The sequence below is a fragment of the Aspergillus candidus genome, assembly GCF_002847045.1.
Source record: "Aspergillus candidus strain CBS 102.13 unplaced genomic scaffold BDW47scaffold_6, whole genome shotgun sequence".
In the NCBI taxonomy this organism is placed as follows: Eukaryota; Fungi; Ascomycota; class Eurotiomycetes; order Eurotiales; family Aspergillaceae; genus Aspergillus; species Aspergillus candidus.
This window is the reverse complement of record NW_020194011.1, coordinates 195,311-209,464: the sequence shown is the minus strand read 5'-3', so window position 1 is coordinate 209,464 and position 14,154 is coordinate 195,311. Positions and strand designations below refer to the sequence as shown.

The window sequence follows — 14,154 nt, the reverse complement described above, 5'->3', positions numbered from 1 at the left end:
GTGGCTGTGCATAGTGAGAACCCACTCGCCACAACTAGCCAATATCCAAGCCACACCCTAACTCACAATAGACTCACCGTGTCGATCTGGATGACTATGACGTCGGGAAAAATCATATGCCAGCCCTGTCTCCCGAGAACAGCCTCCGGGGAATAGGGGTCCCCTACATGTCACAAGCATTATGTGCGATCTGTACTCCATACCACGGTGTATAATCGAGTGTAACATCATATCAACATGAAACACGCTATGCCCATGACTAATGCTCCATCCAACTCCAATGCAACCAGACACTATCAGGATCCCTGAACACAATGACTAACCTCGGCACTACTATACAGTGTGAAAGGGGCTTCCCCCTATGAAGAATCTACCAAACCAGCCTCCACCAGATTCACACCCTGAACCCGCCTCCCCTCAACAACCTTCAGCCACACAAGTGGGAACAGGAACTCCGCGAGCCGACCCGCTCCGTCCGACGACACGTTCAGCGCCGTCGCGTGCCGGCTGGCGAACGACTTCAAAGCTGCCAAGGCCCGCTCGGCGTCCCCGCGGATGATGCGCGGCGGGGGCTGCGCGCCTAGCACGGGGATCACCCCCGCTGCGAGGGCGATGTTGGCGATTGTGGATTCTACGCCGCAGATGGTGCCGGAGAGGCCGGCGAGCCGTTGGTGTGGGTCGTGTGTGGCGAAGCGCTGTCCGTCGAGACAGTCGCCTGGGTGGTCAGTGAGGGAGTCGTCGAGTTGTTTGGCGAACTCCGGGTCGATGGTGATGCCTACGTCGCCGGGGCCGTGGCCGCCGGCGGCTTCGGTGTAGGTGGTTATTTGGGCGGTGAGGGTGCTGGATTAGTTAGTTTATTTGTTAGGTTGGTTGGTTGGTGGTATGGGTGTATCCCGTGGGATGCTGATCGGGTTGGTCCCAGTTGAGAAGGAAGAAACTCACAATGTAGCTGTTGGAACTGCGTGCGGTGGGTTCGTGATGGTGCTGGGGTTGGATGTCACTGGCTGTGCGGTGGCTGTCGCCAGGACAGCTGATAACAGTAGGCTCGTAAAGATATGCATTGCCGTATTATATATACACTCCTTCAACTTCTCGAGTCCTGAACATCATTCGAGAAGGATACCTGCTGAAGGATCACGAAGCTTATAAACTTTCATACTTCGAGCCGCCGAATTAAATAGCGCTCGAACCCGGACACAGCGAACACCTTGCTATCTATATCTTCACTCAGCGTGTCTTCACGAGCGCCAACCTGAATCACACCCTTATACGATGCCGGTTAGATCCATCCGACCTCTGCAGGGGCCATTCTGCCTCGTGCCTCCAATGCATCCTATCATATTATGATCTCAAAGCAGCGAGTGGGTCGACATGCACTGTTAATGCACGCCAGCCAAGAGTTAATCTACTTCGACCCACTGTCATCACATCTGGGCGCTTGGACTCCCGCCTGAAGGATCCGAGATTCGGTGGACGGCTGTAGCCGTTCTCTAGATTCAACTTAATGAAATCGAGAAAATTGAATCAAAAAACATTGAGTACAACAAGTCTATCTCAAACAACAGAGTATCATAGAAGAAATGGCGAATACAATAGCCCAGGGCGCCCAAGAGCGGGGTTATCACAGCATAGCCCTAAGTGATATTAGACCGTCTCCCAGTCATGCACTCTTCAGCTTCGGATAACTTCCGTCAGGCTAACAGGGTTGCAACGTGATGATTGGACCATAGTGTTTATTTATATCATGATGATTACCATATGCATTATAGCAAATAAGCACTATCCACAAGGCAGATTTGCGAATAAGTCTACTGCTGTGTGGGTAACGCGGGAAGGGCCGCGGGATCTCCCAGTGGGTTGAACTTGACACTGACAGGGTTTATAGACGCCGGAGTGGGTATTTTGGAACCGCTCCAATGGCTGTATATTTAAAGTACGGTGGGGAGAAAAGAATTGGTATAGGTATCATAGTTTCAGTGACTAGTGGATGTAGTTCTGACTTAGTGTTGAGGACGAGTATGCGCTGCACCTGTTGATTTACAAGGTCGGATGGGTACCTTTGGCTTACAGACTGGAATATCGGTCCAAGATCATGATGAAAGTAACTATGACCAGCGAGATTCAATGCATGGAAACTATACCAGGTACATATCTGATTCAAAGTGTCTTTCAATTAATATCGCGGCTATGGAACCTGAAGGTATCATCCATAGAACATACAATCATACCACCAAGGCAGAAGACATGCTTATCCGACCCATAGTGCCCAAAAGGAATGAGCTCCGCATACATGGAATTTACTTCTTCCCTTGATCAGCCGCGCTCTTCCACCCACTAGCCTCTTTCGTTGACATATTGCCCTTGCTTGCCTCAGACTAAGATGGGTTTCATGTGTAAGCTATCACAATCGCGTGCTTAACTTAGGCTGCACTTACACTGGCTGCTGCCGCGGCCTGCTCCCATATTTTCTGTTCTTGTGACTTGCTGTCGTTGCTTGAAGGCATTTTATTCAGGTGTGGTGAGGATATCCGAATGGGCTTTGTAAAGGTAAAGAGGTAGAAGTTTGATGATTTGAGATAAGTGTGAGAGATGATTCTGTTCCTTTCTTGCAGTGATACTCCGGGCTATTTATAAGGAAAGCATGGGATATATGTGTACTCATTAGAGCCTTATTATCAAGTGATAATGTTCTCGGTTATAAGATGGACAGGAATAAATGACACATACAGCCTGTCACAAGGCATCACAGCTTTGTAGGTGGCTTTCCCTATTCATGTCATGCCCGGGGTCATTACAGGTTAGTCCAGTAGGTCAGTTCGCAGGCTGCAACAAGACGTCAAGTTAGATAGGTGGAATAATCTATGCATGTCTCGTATCTGGGCGCGCTAAGTACTGTATATTCAGCGTGACACTTGGGTGTACTTGCACGTGTGAGGTAAATCAAGATCTTTGCTAGAATAATTGTCATGTATTTATCGCAAGATAGGTTGCTAGATAGAGCCTGTCTAGTCAAAATCTTAATTAACCTTGTCCTAGATATAGTAGATACTACCGAAGATAGTAACTACCTGCACTGAACCTAACTAGGATCGTCAAACTGCCAGCTTCAACTGCGGAAGAAATAGCACTGCATAGCAGTAGTCCATGCGCATGTGTTAATGAGTCTGACCACAGCCTCCACGAAGACTACGCTGTGGAGAGGGAGGCTCTGCTCCTAAACACAAGTTGTGGCCTGTTTGGTGCCACATCACTATACCCCCGCTTCTATGGTAGCAAGAGTGATTGTAAGACGATAATGCATCATGTTATGGACATGCATGCAAACCAATCGGGGCACGAGTCATGATTCGTATAAGCATGCGATAGCGTGGGGGAGATAATGCATGTAAGCTTATTACAGGAAAGCGCTTGAAGTAGTAAGTCCAAATCCTCACATTCAGTCTAGAACACCATGGGCAGTGCTCGATAAGGTGGCGCATATGCGGCTGTCCATCTTTGGAAGTGGTATCGGTGCGGGGAAATACAGGGCGCTTTTCAAGAAGACGGTAGGAGCATAGCAGGAGGACATCCTTATTTGTTTCCAGAGCGTCAAGATATGACCGAGAGACTTGCTACTACCTCTTGAAATAGGATATGTGACACCCACGCTGCGATTTGATAGTGTTTTCCTAGCTATTTTAAAGTAGTGCTTATTGATTAGAGGCTATCATAGGTGACCTGGGATATACTATAATGTCTGTGCCTCTCTGTGAGGAAATACGCGATGATATCGGTCCTTAATTGATAAAGATCTTTCCTATGAAGAGGTTGCTAATGGCTGCAAAAATAAACCAATTACAAAGAATCAAATGTGTGGGAAACACTCCAGGTCAGTTGACATACCACGCGATCGCAGCCACTTCCACGCTCTGCGCCTACACTATTCTCGGACTTCCAAATCCTGACTTAAGGGCAAGGTATTGTGTTGCTCTGTAATTTGACCGAGAACCTGCGGTCTCTGCACCTCATCTCCCGCGTCTTGAATATTAGAGCATGGTGTCTTGTCCGCATCCTGCAAGCCTCCGGTAGGTATGAGCTCGCTAAGTGCAGCATGATTCTTGATTAAATCACTATCGGTGTGTCCCAAATCCATGATCTCACTGGTCGAAAAAGCATTTAGATCGACTGCTCCGGCGTTATATTGGTCTAGGACATCTCCGGCGACAGCCATAGGGAACTGAAGGACAGATTGTGGCGGAATCGATAATAATAGCTCCCTGGCGCATGTTGCAGCCGACAAAGCAGCGTATCGTTGCCAATGATCGTTCTTGTGTCCATCTGCGTAATCTGAGATAGCCCTGATGGGAAGACAAGGAGCAATATCCATCACCCCGCTGGCTTCCATCTCAAAGCACAATACATTTTCTCTCTTGGCGATATCATCACGGACTCGAGCATTTTTGATAACACGGTTGTCGGACCCAATGCCCCCTTGGAACAACCGGACTAGATCTCCTTCACGGTCGTCTCGTGGGTGCATATTGGCTATTTGTTGCGATTCCGGCTGAAGACAATCGCACCCTAAATCTTCGTGGGTAAAATCGCCTTTATAAAGTCGATCTTGTATAGGCCGGAGGAACGGATCTCCACCACCAGTGGATTTCGTACGGATGCTCTCAATAGCCTCGGACAGACACACACCTTCTGACCAAATCCGCTCTTCCATCAAAGTGATGGCCTCCAGTAGCTCCCTGGGTGGTGCTTTTACCAGACCGGTCCGTTCAAAGCCATCGTCGGTGGCTTTCCCAAATCCGTAAGGAACAGCCCTTGTCCCGAGAACCACATCTCCAAGGCGGATGTCGTGCTTCGGGGAGGGTACTCCGCCGGCGATCCCAACGAGCAGCACGAAACGCATTCTCGGAAATGTGCGCCTCATGTCGTGGGCAATTCTGAGTGCATAAACCTGTCCATACCTTTCTCCCAATGGGCGGTTGATCATCACATTGTGAGGCCCAACTCGCCCTAGGATATAATAATTTTTGTCCCCGCGACTGCGAACCAAACTGGTGGAATCATACTGCTCGTCTAGGATTGCCACAGCTGCACGGTACTCCTCTTTGAGGACACATATCCAGCCGATCATGAAATTTGCGTGCGGGGGAGGGGCTTTGAGTGAGGGCGGTGGCGTGATATTGGTAGCCATAGCTCAAGATATATATATAGATGTTCCGTTCTTTGCGATGACTTGATTCCGGCTAGGAGCACGACTGGTATGGAATGTATATTTTCCTATGTCAGAGCAACAAGGAGTAGAAATGGTTGTTGACTGGCATTTGGAAAGTTCGGCGGGGTGTAGGGAACTTTATAGACCCCTGATGCATGTCGAGTGCGACACTGCCATCTCCCAGCCTGCCAATGAAGTCCATGTATAGGCGCCGAATGAAGCCCATCTCGCATTTTGAAACCTAGTAAAGGCGGTTAAGACTGTGCCTGAAGCGTGGTAGCCTCATATTGGCTTGAGCGACAAGCGCCGTGAGCCACCAAGTTGGCTGATTTTAGCAGACTACCGATTTTACCAGCGAGATGTATAAATTGTGCTTCTCATCCGAATTTGTGGCAGAAAACCTGTATATTTATATCCAACCATCTGGCGCTTGGACTGGGCAACTCAGCCTCGCTCACTGAACGTTGAATGGAATGCCCTGGTATCCATGCGGTGGATAACCGTGGATCGGGCAAGCCGATGACTAAACACTGCATAAAATTCTCGATTCGGTTAGTAAGTACGAGAGGACTTATCGATAAAGACAGACGGCGGCAACTCCCCGCAGCCATCAATCTTCACTCTTCATCCCTCAATATATCTCCATTCTTTCTGGTCAAATTCTTGAATTCTTTAAGCCATCATGACTGCTACCAAATCCAACGGGTCGGGCGCTACCGTTAACGTTCTCTTCGTGTGTCTAGGAAATATCTGTATGGAGTTCTTCCCCAACCTCCCAGTTAGACAACCACTAACACTTCTTCCCTCCCAGGTCGTTCCCCCATGGCTGAAGGCGTCTTCCGCAACGTCGCCGCATCGCACCCCTTAATCGGAGAGATCGACTCCGCCGGCACAGGTGCCTATCACAGCATGGAACCTCCAGACTCGCGCACCATGTCCACCCTGCGCAAGCACGGCATCACCGACTACAACCACGCGGCGCGCAAAGTTACCAAGCAGGACTTCCTGACCTTCGACTATTTGATCGCGATGGACAAATGGAACCTCACCGATCTGCTCGAGCTACGTGAGGCCGTGGCGAAGAAGTCCGGCGAGGACAAGGTCGCCGACGTGCGGTTGTTTGGGGACTTTGGGCCCGGTGGCAAGCTGAACGAGCGCGTCGGCGGCGGCGAGGTCGTCAAGGACCCTTACTACGGCGGCGTGAATGGTTTTGAGGAGGTTTATAAACAGGTGACTCGGTTCTCTCAGAGCTTCGTGGAACATTTGGAGAAGAACCAGCAGAATTAGGTGGTGGTAATGAGTTCTTTGGATCTTGTGTCTTCCCCGCTTTACCCTGGAGGCTTTTTTTGGCGGGGTTGGAAGAGTAGGTAGTATACCCAATGGTCTTGGAGGCGCGAGACCATGATAGACTAGTAGATGATTTTTTGAGTTGTTTTACTCCACGAATATATGAGGAACCTTCTATTTTTATTTATTATTTATTTTTATTGCCTAGTTTGATAACCCTCTATCACCGCAACCTCCTTGAGTACTGATTATGTGGCTGACTGGCCTTACTGCCTGATAATATAGCGGCGATTATCAGTCCGCACCAGGGTTCTCAACAGTGATTTCATGTGCTTTAGTTTGAGGGGCAAGTGCTCTTCTGTTTGAATATATATTTAAACTATAACAATAATAAAACAATACATGTATTTTCCCTGGTAGTCGTGTTTTTATAGTCCAAACATAACGCGTTATACTATCAACCACCCTGAAAAAAAATAGAGGAAAATTGAACGGAATCTAATACTATCAAAATATACCCAAAACTTGCCCCAGAGAAAAGTCAAGGTTATAAGATAGAAAACATCTACATGGGGAGATACTGGCGCAAACGCGCGCTTAGCCGGTCTTGGCACGAATCCCTAGCGGGACGTCATGAACGGGTCAAGCCAGGTGCAACTTCGGAGTCGGCCTAGACTGGTATTTATTCACTTCTCCCCGACCTCTTCCCTCAAACCCGCCACTCGACTCTCGACCCCTCCAACCCTGTCGCATCCTTGTGTCGGACCTCACTTTGCCCTTTTTTCTACTCTCGGTCTACATAATAAGTGTTTTTTTTACGGATACCCTCGAATCTTATCCGTTTCATTGTCCGATTTGGCCACCTCAGACCTTTCTGCTCTTTGCGACGGCCGGTCAGGGGGTTTCATTCATCGACCTCCAATTTGTTGCTTCCTATTGTATCCCTCTGAGTCATACGTCACCTGAGATTTACGACACCCTATCCCTCACCATTCACTATGGCCGACGATCTGGACGATGAGCTGCTCCGGCTGGCGGGCGACTCGGGCGATGAGGAGGCAGCCAGCCCTGACTCTCCTGCTTCCTACTCCCCAGACGACTCCTCAGCTATGGCGCGTAAAGGTACGGCGAAACCTGTTCGTCGCGGACGGAAATCTCGAAAAGATGAGGATGGAGAACTGTACGTGGTCATCTGTCCCCCACCCGGATCTTTCCCGTTTTGGATTCTGCCGTTTTGTTCGTCCTTTCCTCGCCTGGGCATCAGCCAGCTAACGCGACTTTTTTAATCCAGGTCTGAAGCCGAGTCTCACAACTCTCTCGACTCTGCCAGCATGTCGGAATCAGACGCCGGTGATTCGGAGGGCTCTGGCCCGGAGGTCGACGATGCAGGACCGATTTTCCCCTACGATAAGCTTTACTATTCGTCGAAAGACAAAGAGGAGATTATGGCGATGCCAGAAATTCAACGAGAACAGATCCTCTCCGATCGAGCGCAGCAGGTAGATCGCCACAACCAGGACCTCGCTCTGCGTCGCCTCCTGGCCTCTCGCGAGCGCGAAGAGGCACGCCAGGCGAAGAAGAACAAGCGAAAGGCCAGCGCAGCGGATCTCGAAGATGGCAACCGAAAGAGTTCGCGACAAAAGATGACCCTCGGTGGTCGCAAGGTCGGGGAAACGTCGGCGGCGATTGATGCCTACAAACGCCAGCGAGAGCAGAAGGGCAAGCGGGATGAGCTCCGTCGTCGGGAACCTAGTGTCAGGGAAAAATCGCGATCGAAGGAGGACAAACTTTCGGATGACGATGCCGAAGGGGAGAGCGAAGTGGAATGGGATGACCGGGAGCGCTCCCCAACGCCTCCAAAGGACGATCCGCCGGCTGAACTCAAGGACCTTCAGCGCGCTCGCGTGGGCCGGAGTAATTTTGCCCAGGTGTGCTTCTATCCGGGCTTCGATGACGCCATTTCCGGTTGCTATGCGCGAGTGAATATTGGCCCGAACCGGGACACCGGCCTCAATGAGTATCGGATTTGCCTGATCAAGAGTATGTATCTGAATCTGCTTTCTGTGGGTTGATGTGCTTGTTGCTGACTCCTCTGCAGGGTTCACCGAGGGACGACCATATGGAATGGAAGGAGCCAACGGGCGTACGTTTGCCACGAACCAGTACGCTGTGCTCGCCCATGGCAAGTCCGAACGCGAGTTTCCCTTTGTGGCTTGCTCGGACTCCCCCTTTACCGAGGTTTGTCCCCGTCACTCTTCTAGCTGAGACACCCACTGACATCTGAGAAGGCGGAGTTCAATAGATACCGCCAGACGATGATTGTGGAGGATTGTAAGATGGCAACCAGATCGATGCTGCTAGACAAGGTGGCGGATATCAATCGCTTGCTGAACCACAAATTTACCAACGAGGAATTGAACGAAAAGCTGCGCAAACAAGGATCTCTGGATACCAAGATGCTTTTGTTCAAGCGGATGGAGCTCGAGAAGAAAATCAAATTGGCCCAAGCTGCGGGTGACGATGATGAAATGGAACAATTGCAAAAGGAGATGGCGAGCATGTCAACGCCAAAACCCGCCACCAGCAACGCTCCGAAGCCGCGTGCCGAGAAGGCGTCCGAGCATGATCGCCTGCTGGAGCTAAACCTGCGCAACCAGCGACTCAACTATGAAAATGTTCGACGTGCCCAGATAGAGGAGAGAAAGGCCAGCCGCAAGGCGGCGGCGGCTGTTGCTCGAGGAGAGACCACTGCGAATCCTTTCCTACGCGTTCGCACCTTGGCCAAGACTCACCATGACGCCAATAGCACGCCCAAGTCCGAAGACGCAGAAAGCCGGGATGGGACTCCTGCCACCGGTTCCAACACGCCGTCTAAAACCGGTACCCCCAACCGAAGCAATACCCCGTCCAGCTCCCAGACCAAGACAACCAAAGGAGGAGTTGCCACGATCCGCCATCGGAATCGCGATGATGAGAATATTGCGGCGTTGGATCTTGATCTCGACATTGAGATCTAGGTTTCTTTTTCTTCTCGTTCTCCTCTTCCCATTTACTTTCTCTGTCTTCTTACTTATCATCCACTTCTTTTTCTCCCACCACATACGGACAAATTATTCCAAGGGATTGCTGTCAGCGGCCTAGCGTGTAGGCTCACGGGGAAGTCCTAGCAGCTTGAGACGATACTAGAGCATCTGATACAGCATCGGATCATGCATCTTTGCGATAGGATGGTGTTTTATTGGCGTTGCATTATACTTACCGTCCGAATTGTACTATCAAAAATTCTATTATTATATTCCACGCTTCTTTCCCAGTTCATCGTGCACATCATAGATTCTGTCAATGTTAACCATGACGAGTAATCAACGGAGCCCGATAAGCACCGTGTCACGTGTAGATAAGCAGATACGCGGTCAGGACGCGGCGCGTCGTGCGGGAGCGAGACGGGTTGGATTCTCCGCCCTGGCTGGATTCTTCCCCGTCCATACTCATGCCAACGACCAGCACGACCTTGGAATTTACTTCTACACCTACTTGATACCCTTATTTGAACTTGTCAAACCCTCATAAATTTCCCACATGCTGGTTCATCCTAATTAATGCCCAATTCTCCCACCACATCCTAACACATAATGTCGTCCCCATCGACGCCGCGGTCGACGCGCGCCGCGTCGCCAACCGCGAATTCGCCCATGATGCTCACACCAGGACAAAAGATCAAGGCCATGATGGCTGCATTCGACAGCGATTCCGAGTCCGACAGTGGGAAGAAAGCATCGACACAGGAAAAAGAATCTCCGAAACCAACACACAATGAAAATCAATCAGTCCCGAAACGACCTCAATTTGGCATGCATTTGGATTCGGATTCTAGTGCCGACGAGGAGGAGGATATTGTGATGCCCAAGGGACGCATGGCGGCTCGTATGCAGGCTCAATCGCAGACTGGTAACGCTGGTGGTTCGAGAGAGACTGCGTTTGAGAGGGTGTCGAAGGCCCTCCGTGAAGATAAAGGGGAGACGGACGACAATCCTCGTGACACTGCTGCAGACGAGGTAATGTCTTCCGATGGTGACGGTGATGATGATGATGATGATCTTCCCAAGGCTGGACCGAGGAGGAGAGCTGCGAATACAACCCCCGAACCTGACGCTATGTCGGATCGCTCGTCGCGTCGGGCCCGCCGCGACGATTCGCCCTTGTTCGTGTCTTCCGCTCCGAATAGTCCTCAGAATGGAGCCCCCGACGCAGATACCGACAACGACGAGGACTCGCGACCAAGAGGCAACTCGCGTTTTCTGGCCCTTGTGGCTCAAAAGCGGAAGGAGCGCGAAGAAAAGGAGAGACTCGAAGCTGAGAAGAAAGCCGCAATTGCGAGACGACACGAGGAGTTCAGCTCGGAGATCGGCCTTGACGAGGAGGATAGTGCGGATGACGGTGGTGCTGCGCGCAAGTTAACGCAGCAGTCTCGCCCCGCCCGGAAGGCGAGCAAGAAGGCGCTGGAGGATATGAATCGGGAAACGCAGCGCATGAGCCGAAATATGCAGCTGGCTCATCAGGCTCAGACTAAGAAGAAGATTACTAAGGAGAGCTTCTTTGCGCGGTTCAATTTCATGCAGCCGAAGGATTCTGGTGCGCCTGGTCCGTCGCATGATAGTTCCTCTGCGGATGGCTCGCAACACTCGTCAGACGTCGAGGCGCAGAAGAATAAAGAGACGCCGCAGACTTCGCCTGTCTTGGGGCCAGCCGACAAACCTTCCACCGAGCAAGTCACTGATGGTCCAGCCAAGGAGGTCCAGAGCGAGAACACCGTGCTTCCGCCACCGCAGCCCGAGAATCCCATCGTTGGACAGGCAGAGCTCCAGTCTGCCGACCCACCGCTTGAGAAATCGAAGAACACGCCCAAGAAAGCCCCAGTCCAAGTGAATCTTTCCCGTCAACAGGTCGCCGCGAACCAGGACTCCGACGACGAGTTGGAAATCATCACCTCTCCCGCGAAATGCCGCCGGTACGCAGCGTTCGAAAACCTCCCCCTCAGACGCGCACAGGAGCCTTCCTCTATGACCACTTTTAGAGCCTTGGCGCACCTCACTTCGCCTACCCGCCGATCGACACCGAGTATGGCAGACTTCTCCGCACAGATGCTATACAAAGCCAGACAGCAGGCTCTTAAGGAGCGGAGCCAAAGGATACAGGAACTGAGAGATAAAGGAATCCACGTCGAGACGGCCGCGGAGCGTGCCGCTATGGAGGATGAGATCGAGAATCTCGTGGAGAAGGCACGGCTGGAGGGTGAAGAGATCGCGAAGAAGGAGAAGGCGGCTAAGCGTCGCGATGCTCCGGACGATGATGACGACGATGACGATTATCAGCTTTCTGGTTCTGACGATGAGCTAGCACAGGGTGATGACGAAGATGAAGACGAAGGCGAGGAGGACGAAGATGGAAGTGGCAAGAAGGAGGGCGGCCTGATTGATTCCGAGGCTGGCGAGGATGATGATTCTGATGATAACCAGTCAGAAGTCATGTCGGACCAGGAGGTCGAGGTGCCTACTCAGAGGCGTAAGCGACCTACCCGAGTTATCAGTGATGACGAGGACGAAGAACAAGTACCAGCAACGCCCGTGAAGCCAATCGTCTCAGCAGTAACTTCGGTGGAACGACCACAGATCCCTGGCCTGCCGTCTGATGACAAGACCATGAGTTTGACTCAGGCGTTTGCAGGAACCCTGGGTGGAAGCCAGCAAGGAAGCCAGCAGGATCCGTCCACCATACCCACTATCCCTCTTTCGCTTCCCGACCCTGCGCAGATGCTCGATAACCAAGGACCGGACTCACCGGCAATCATCAAAGACAGCCAGGAACAGCGGGCTCAGTCGGTAGACTTGCTGGCGGGTTACAGCGAATCCGTGACTCGTGTATCAGAGTCGCCTGCTCCTCGAGGGATGTCTTATTTCTCCCAGGTCCCAGACCCTACTCAGGATGAAGGTTTCGTGCTTTCGCCGTTCGATCCGTCAAAGAGGTTCCTGGGCACTCCAACGTCGACCATTGAGACCGTCCGTATCGACCGGAGCGAGTCTCGGAATGCCTCACCAATCGCTCAGCGGAAGAAGAAGGCTCTCCGCCGGGGCAAGGTAGCGGACCTGTCTATGGTTGTAGAACAGGATGAGGAAGCGGAGGAGGCTGACGAAGAGCATGAAGACGAAGATCAGGGCGACTTTGAAGTTGATGCTAGTGCATTCAATATCATGAAGAAGGCAGCCAAGAAGCCATCTGATTTTGACAAAAAGAAGAGCAAGGCCAGAGAGGTCGTTGAAGAGGCAGCCGAAGAATCTGACGATGAGTACGCCGGTCTGGGAGGTGCCAGCGATGACGACGACGATGAAGAAAACATGTTTGATCGCCAGATGATCAACGACAACAGTGGCGAGACTGTTGATGAGAAACAGCTGGCCGCTCTCAATGCGTATGTGATCCGTATAAATCACCCTTAACCGTGCATGCGCTTACTTCCCTACAGGCTACACCAGAGAAACGCAGACGAAAAGCAAGTTGCCAAGCTGCTGAAGGATATCACGACCGGAGCTCTCCGACGCCGGAAGAACAACGACGACGACCTGGATCTGGACGACTCGGACGATGAACTCATGGCACGTCGGCGGGAGAAGCAGAGAGAGTTTGCCCGGATGCGCAAGGCTCTCCTCGCCGACAGTAAGGTCGGCGAGATTGCCGAGAACCCCAAGAAAGCCGCATTCTTCAAAGCTGTCGAGGACCGCGACGATGACGACGATGATCTTGAATTGGACTTCTTGAACTTTGAGGAAAACAGCCAGTCTCAGGAATCTTCGTCGCAGACCGCGGCTGCGGCTCCAGGACAGCAGGACACCGCCGAAGAGAGCAACAAACGAAAGAGGCCGCTTGAGCCTTCTGCTGAAGACATCAACAACCGACCCCCGCCTCATCTCCGTCGCAAGCCAGCAAGTGCCTTGTCCAAAAAGCCTGCCACACTGGCCGAGGTTCGCGAGACAGTGTCCTTCTTGACAGAGCGTCCTGAATACGACTCTTTCCACGAGGACGCATCAATGGACGACGTTGAGGAGCCCATAGGCGATGAAGGAAACAACACAACTAGCGAGGGTCAATCCCCCAACCAGACGGAAGAACAGCCCGCAGGACCTTCTCACCATCCTCGTCGCACCAAGGGCCCCGTGGTCGACCGTCTCGCGCTCCTCCGACAAGCCTCCTCCAACTCCGCCACCTCTTCATCAAACAACCGCTTCGCCTTCCACACAGGCCCTGGTGGAAACCAGGCTCCCAGCTTTGGCTTCCGACCCCCGATGCTCCGGAAAACCACGACCGGCTCGTCATCGTCGTCGACGTCGACCACGTCGGACTCTTCCAAGCGGGTGTCCAAGCCGCCTGTGGGAGGAAAGAAGGGCGGTGCAGTCAACTATTATACGGCAGCGCGCGAGAAAGAGCGCGAGAAGGCACTCCGTTCTAAGAACCGCGGCGGGTCGAATATCACTGCGTTGCTGAGCAAGCACTCGAATAACCGGCTGGGAGCGCTGGGAGGGGGTGGTCAGTGGGAGTGATTTCTTTACTTTATGGGTTGCATGTAATTTGTTTTTTTGCTTGGTGTTTGGGTGATTTGATTTGGGATGGGG

At 51.8% G+C, this 14,154-nt stretch overlaps 4 protein-coding genes across 4 annotated transcripts; 3 read left to right on the top strand and 1 right to left on the bottom strand.

Annotated features, from left to right (window-relative positions):
* Positions 1–3,874: 3,874 nt before the first annotated feature.
* Positions 3,875–5,643, bottom strand: BDW47DRAFT_100274 (5'-methylthioadenosine/S-adenosylhomocysteine nucleosidase family protein). The gene has a single exon (XM_024811391.1). The coding sequence runs from the start codon at positions 5,180–5,182 to the stop codon at positions 3,920–3,922; it is 1,263 nt and encodes a 420-aa protein (XP_024674984.1). The 5' UTR covers positions 5,183–5,643; the 3' UTR covers positions 3,875–3,919.
* Positions 5,644–5,857: 214 nt separating this feature from the next.
* Positions 5,858–6,709, top strand: ltpA (tyrosine protein phosphatase LTP1). Its single transcript, XM_024811390.1, has 2 exons — positions 5,858–5,955; positions 6,015–6,709. The coding sequence occupies exons 1-2, from the start codon at positions 5,886–5,888 to the stop codon at positions 6,488–6,490; spliced, it is 546 nt and encodes a 181-aa protein (XP_024674983.1). The 5' UTR covers positions 5,858–5,885; the 3' UTR covers positions 6,491–6,709.
* A 494-nt stretch (positions 6,710–7,203) lies between these two features.
* BDW47DRAFT_100272 (RNA polymerase-associated protein) lies at positions 7,204–9,793 on the top strand. Its single transcript, XM_024811389.1, has 4 exons — positions 7,204–7,670; positions 7,782–8,530; positions 8,589–8,728; positions 8,779–9,793. The coding sequence occupies exons 1-4, from the start codon at positions 7,489–7,491 to the stop codon at positions 9,505–9,507; spliced, it is 1,800 nt and encodes a 599-aa protein (XP_024674982.1). The 5' UTR covers positions 7,204–7,488; the 3' UTR covers positions 9,508–9,793.
* A 214-nt stretch (positions 9,794–10,007) lies between these two features.
* On the top strand, positions 10,008–14,103 carry BDW47DRAFT_100268 (uncharacterized protein). Its single transcript, XM_024811388.1, has 2 exons — positions 10,008–12,956; positions 13,011–14,103. The coding sequence occupies exons 1-2, from the start codon at positions 10,123–10,125 to the stop codon at positions 14,080–14,082; spliced, it is 3,906 nt and encodes a 1,301-aa protein (XP_024674981.1). The 5' UTR covers positions 10,008–10,122; the 3' UTR covers positions 14,083–14,103.
* The last annotated feature ends 51 nt before the right edge of the window (positions 14,104–14,154 follow it).

What these genes read in the sequence shown, in the direction of transcription:
- BDW47DRAFT_100274 (XM_024811391.1), bottom strand. Translation starts at nt 5,182, where the DNA reads ATGGCTACCAATATCACGCCACCGCCCTCACTCAAAGCCCCTCCCCCG.
- ltpA (XM_024811390.1), top strand. Translation starts at nt 5,886, where the DNA reads ATGACTGCTACCAAATCCAACGGGTCGGGCGCTACCGTTAACGTTCTC. An exon ending in CGTGTGTCTAGGAAATATCT is followed by an intron (nt 5,956 to 6,014) that starts GTATGGAGTTCT and finishes CTTCCCTCCCAG; the next exon opens with GTCGTTCCCCCATGGCTGAA.
- BDW47DRAFT_100272 (XM_024811389.1), top strand. Translation starts at nt 7,489, where the DNA reads ATGGCCGACGATCTGGACGATGAGCTGCTCCGGCTGGCGGGCGACTCG. An exon ending in TCGGATTTGCCTGATCAAGA is followed by an intron (nt 8,531 to 8,588) that starts GTATGTATCTGA and finishes ACTCCTCTGCAG; the next exon opens with GGTTCACCGAGGGACGACCA. An exon ending in CGGACTCCCCCTTTACCGAG is followed by an intron (nt 8,729 to 8,778) that starts GTTTGTCCCCGT and finishes ACATCTGAGAAG; the next exon opens with GCGGAGTTCAATAGATACCG.
- BDW47DRAFT_100268 (XM_024811388.1), top strand. Translation starts at nt 10,123, where the DNA reads ATGTCGTCCCCATCGACGCCGCGGTCGACGCGCGCCGCGTCGCCAACC. An exon ending in CAGCTGGCCGCTCTCAATGC is followed by an intron (nt 12,957 to 13,010) that starts GTATGTGATCCG and finishes ACTTCCCTACAG; the next exon opens with GCTACACCAGAGAAACGCAG.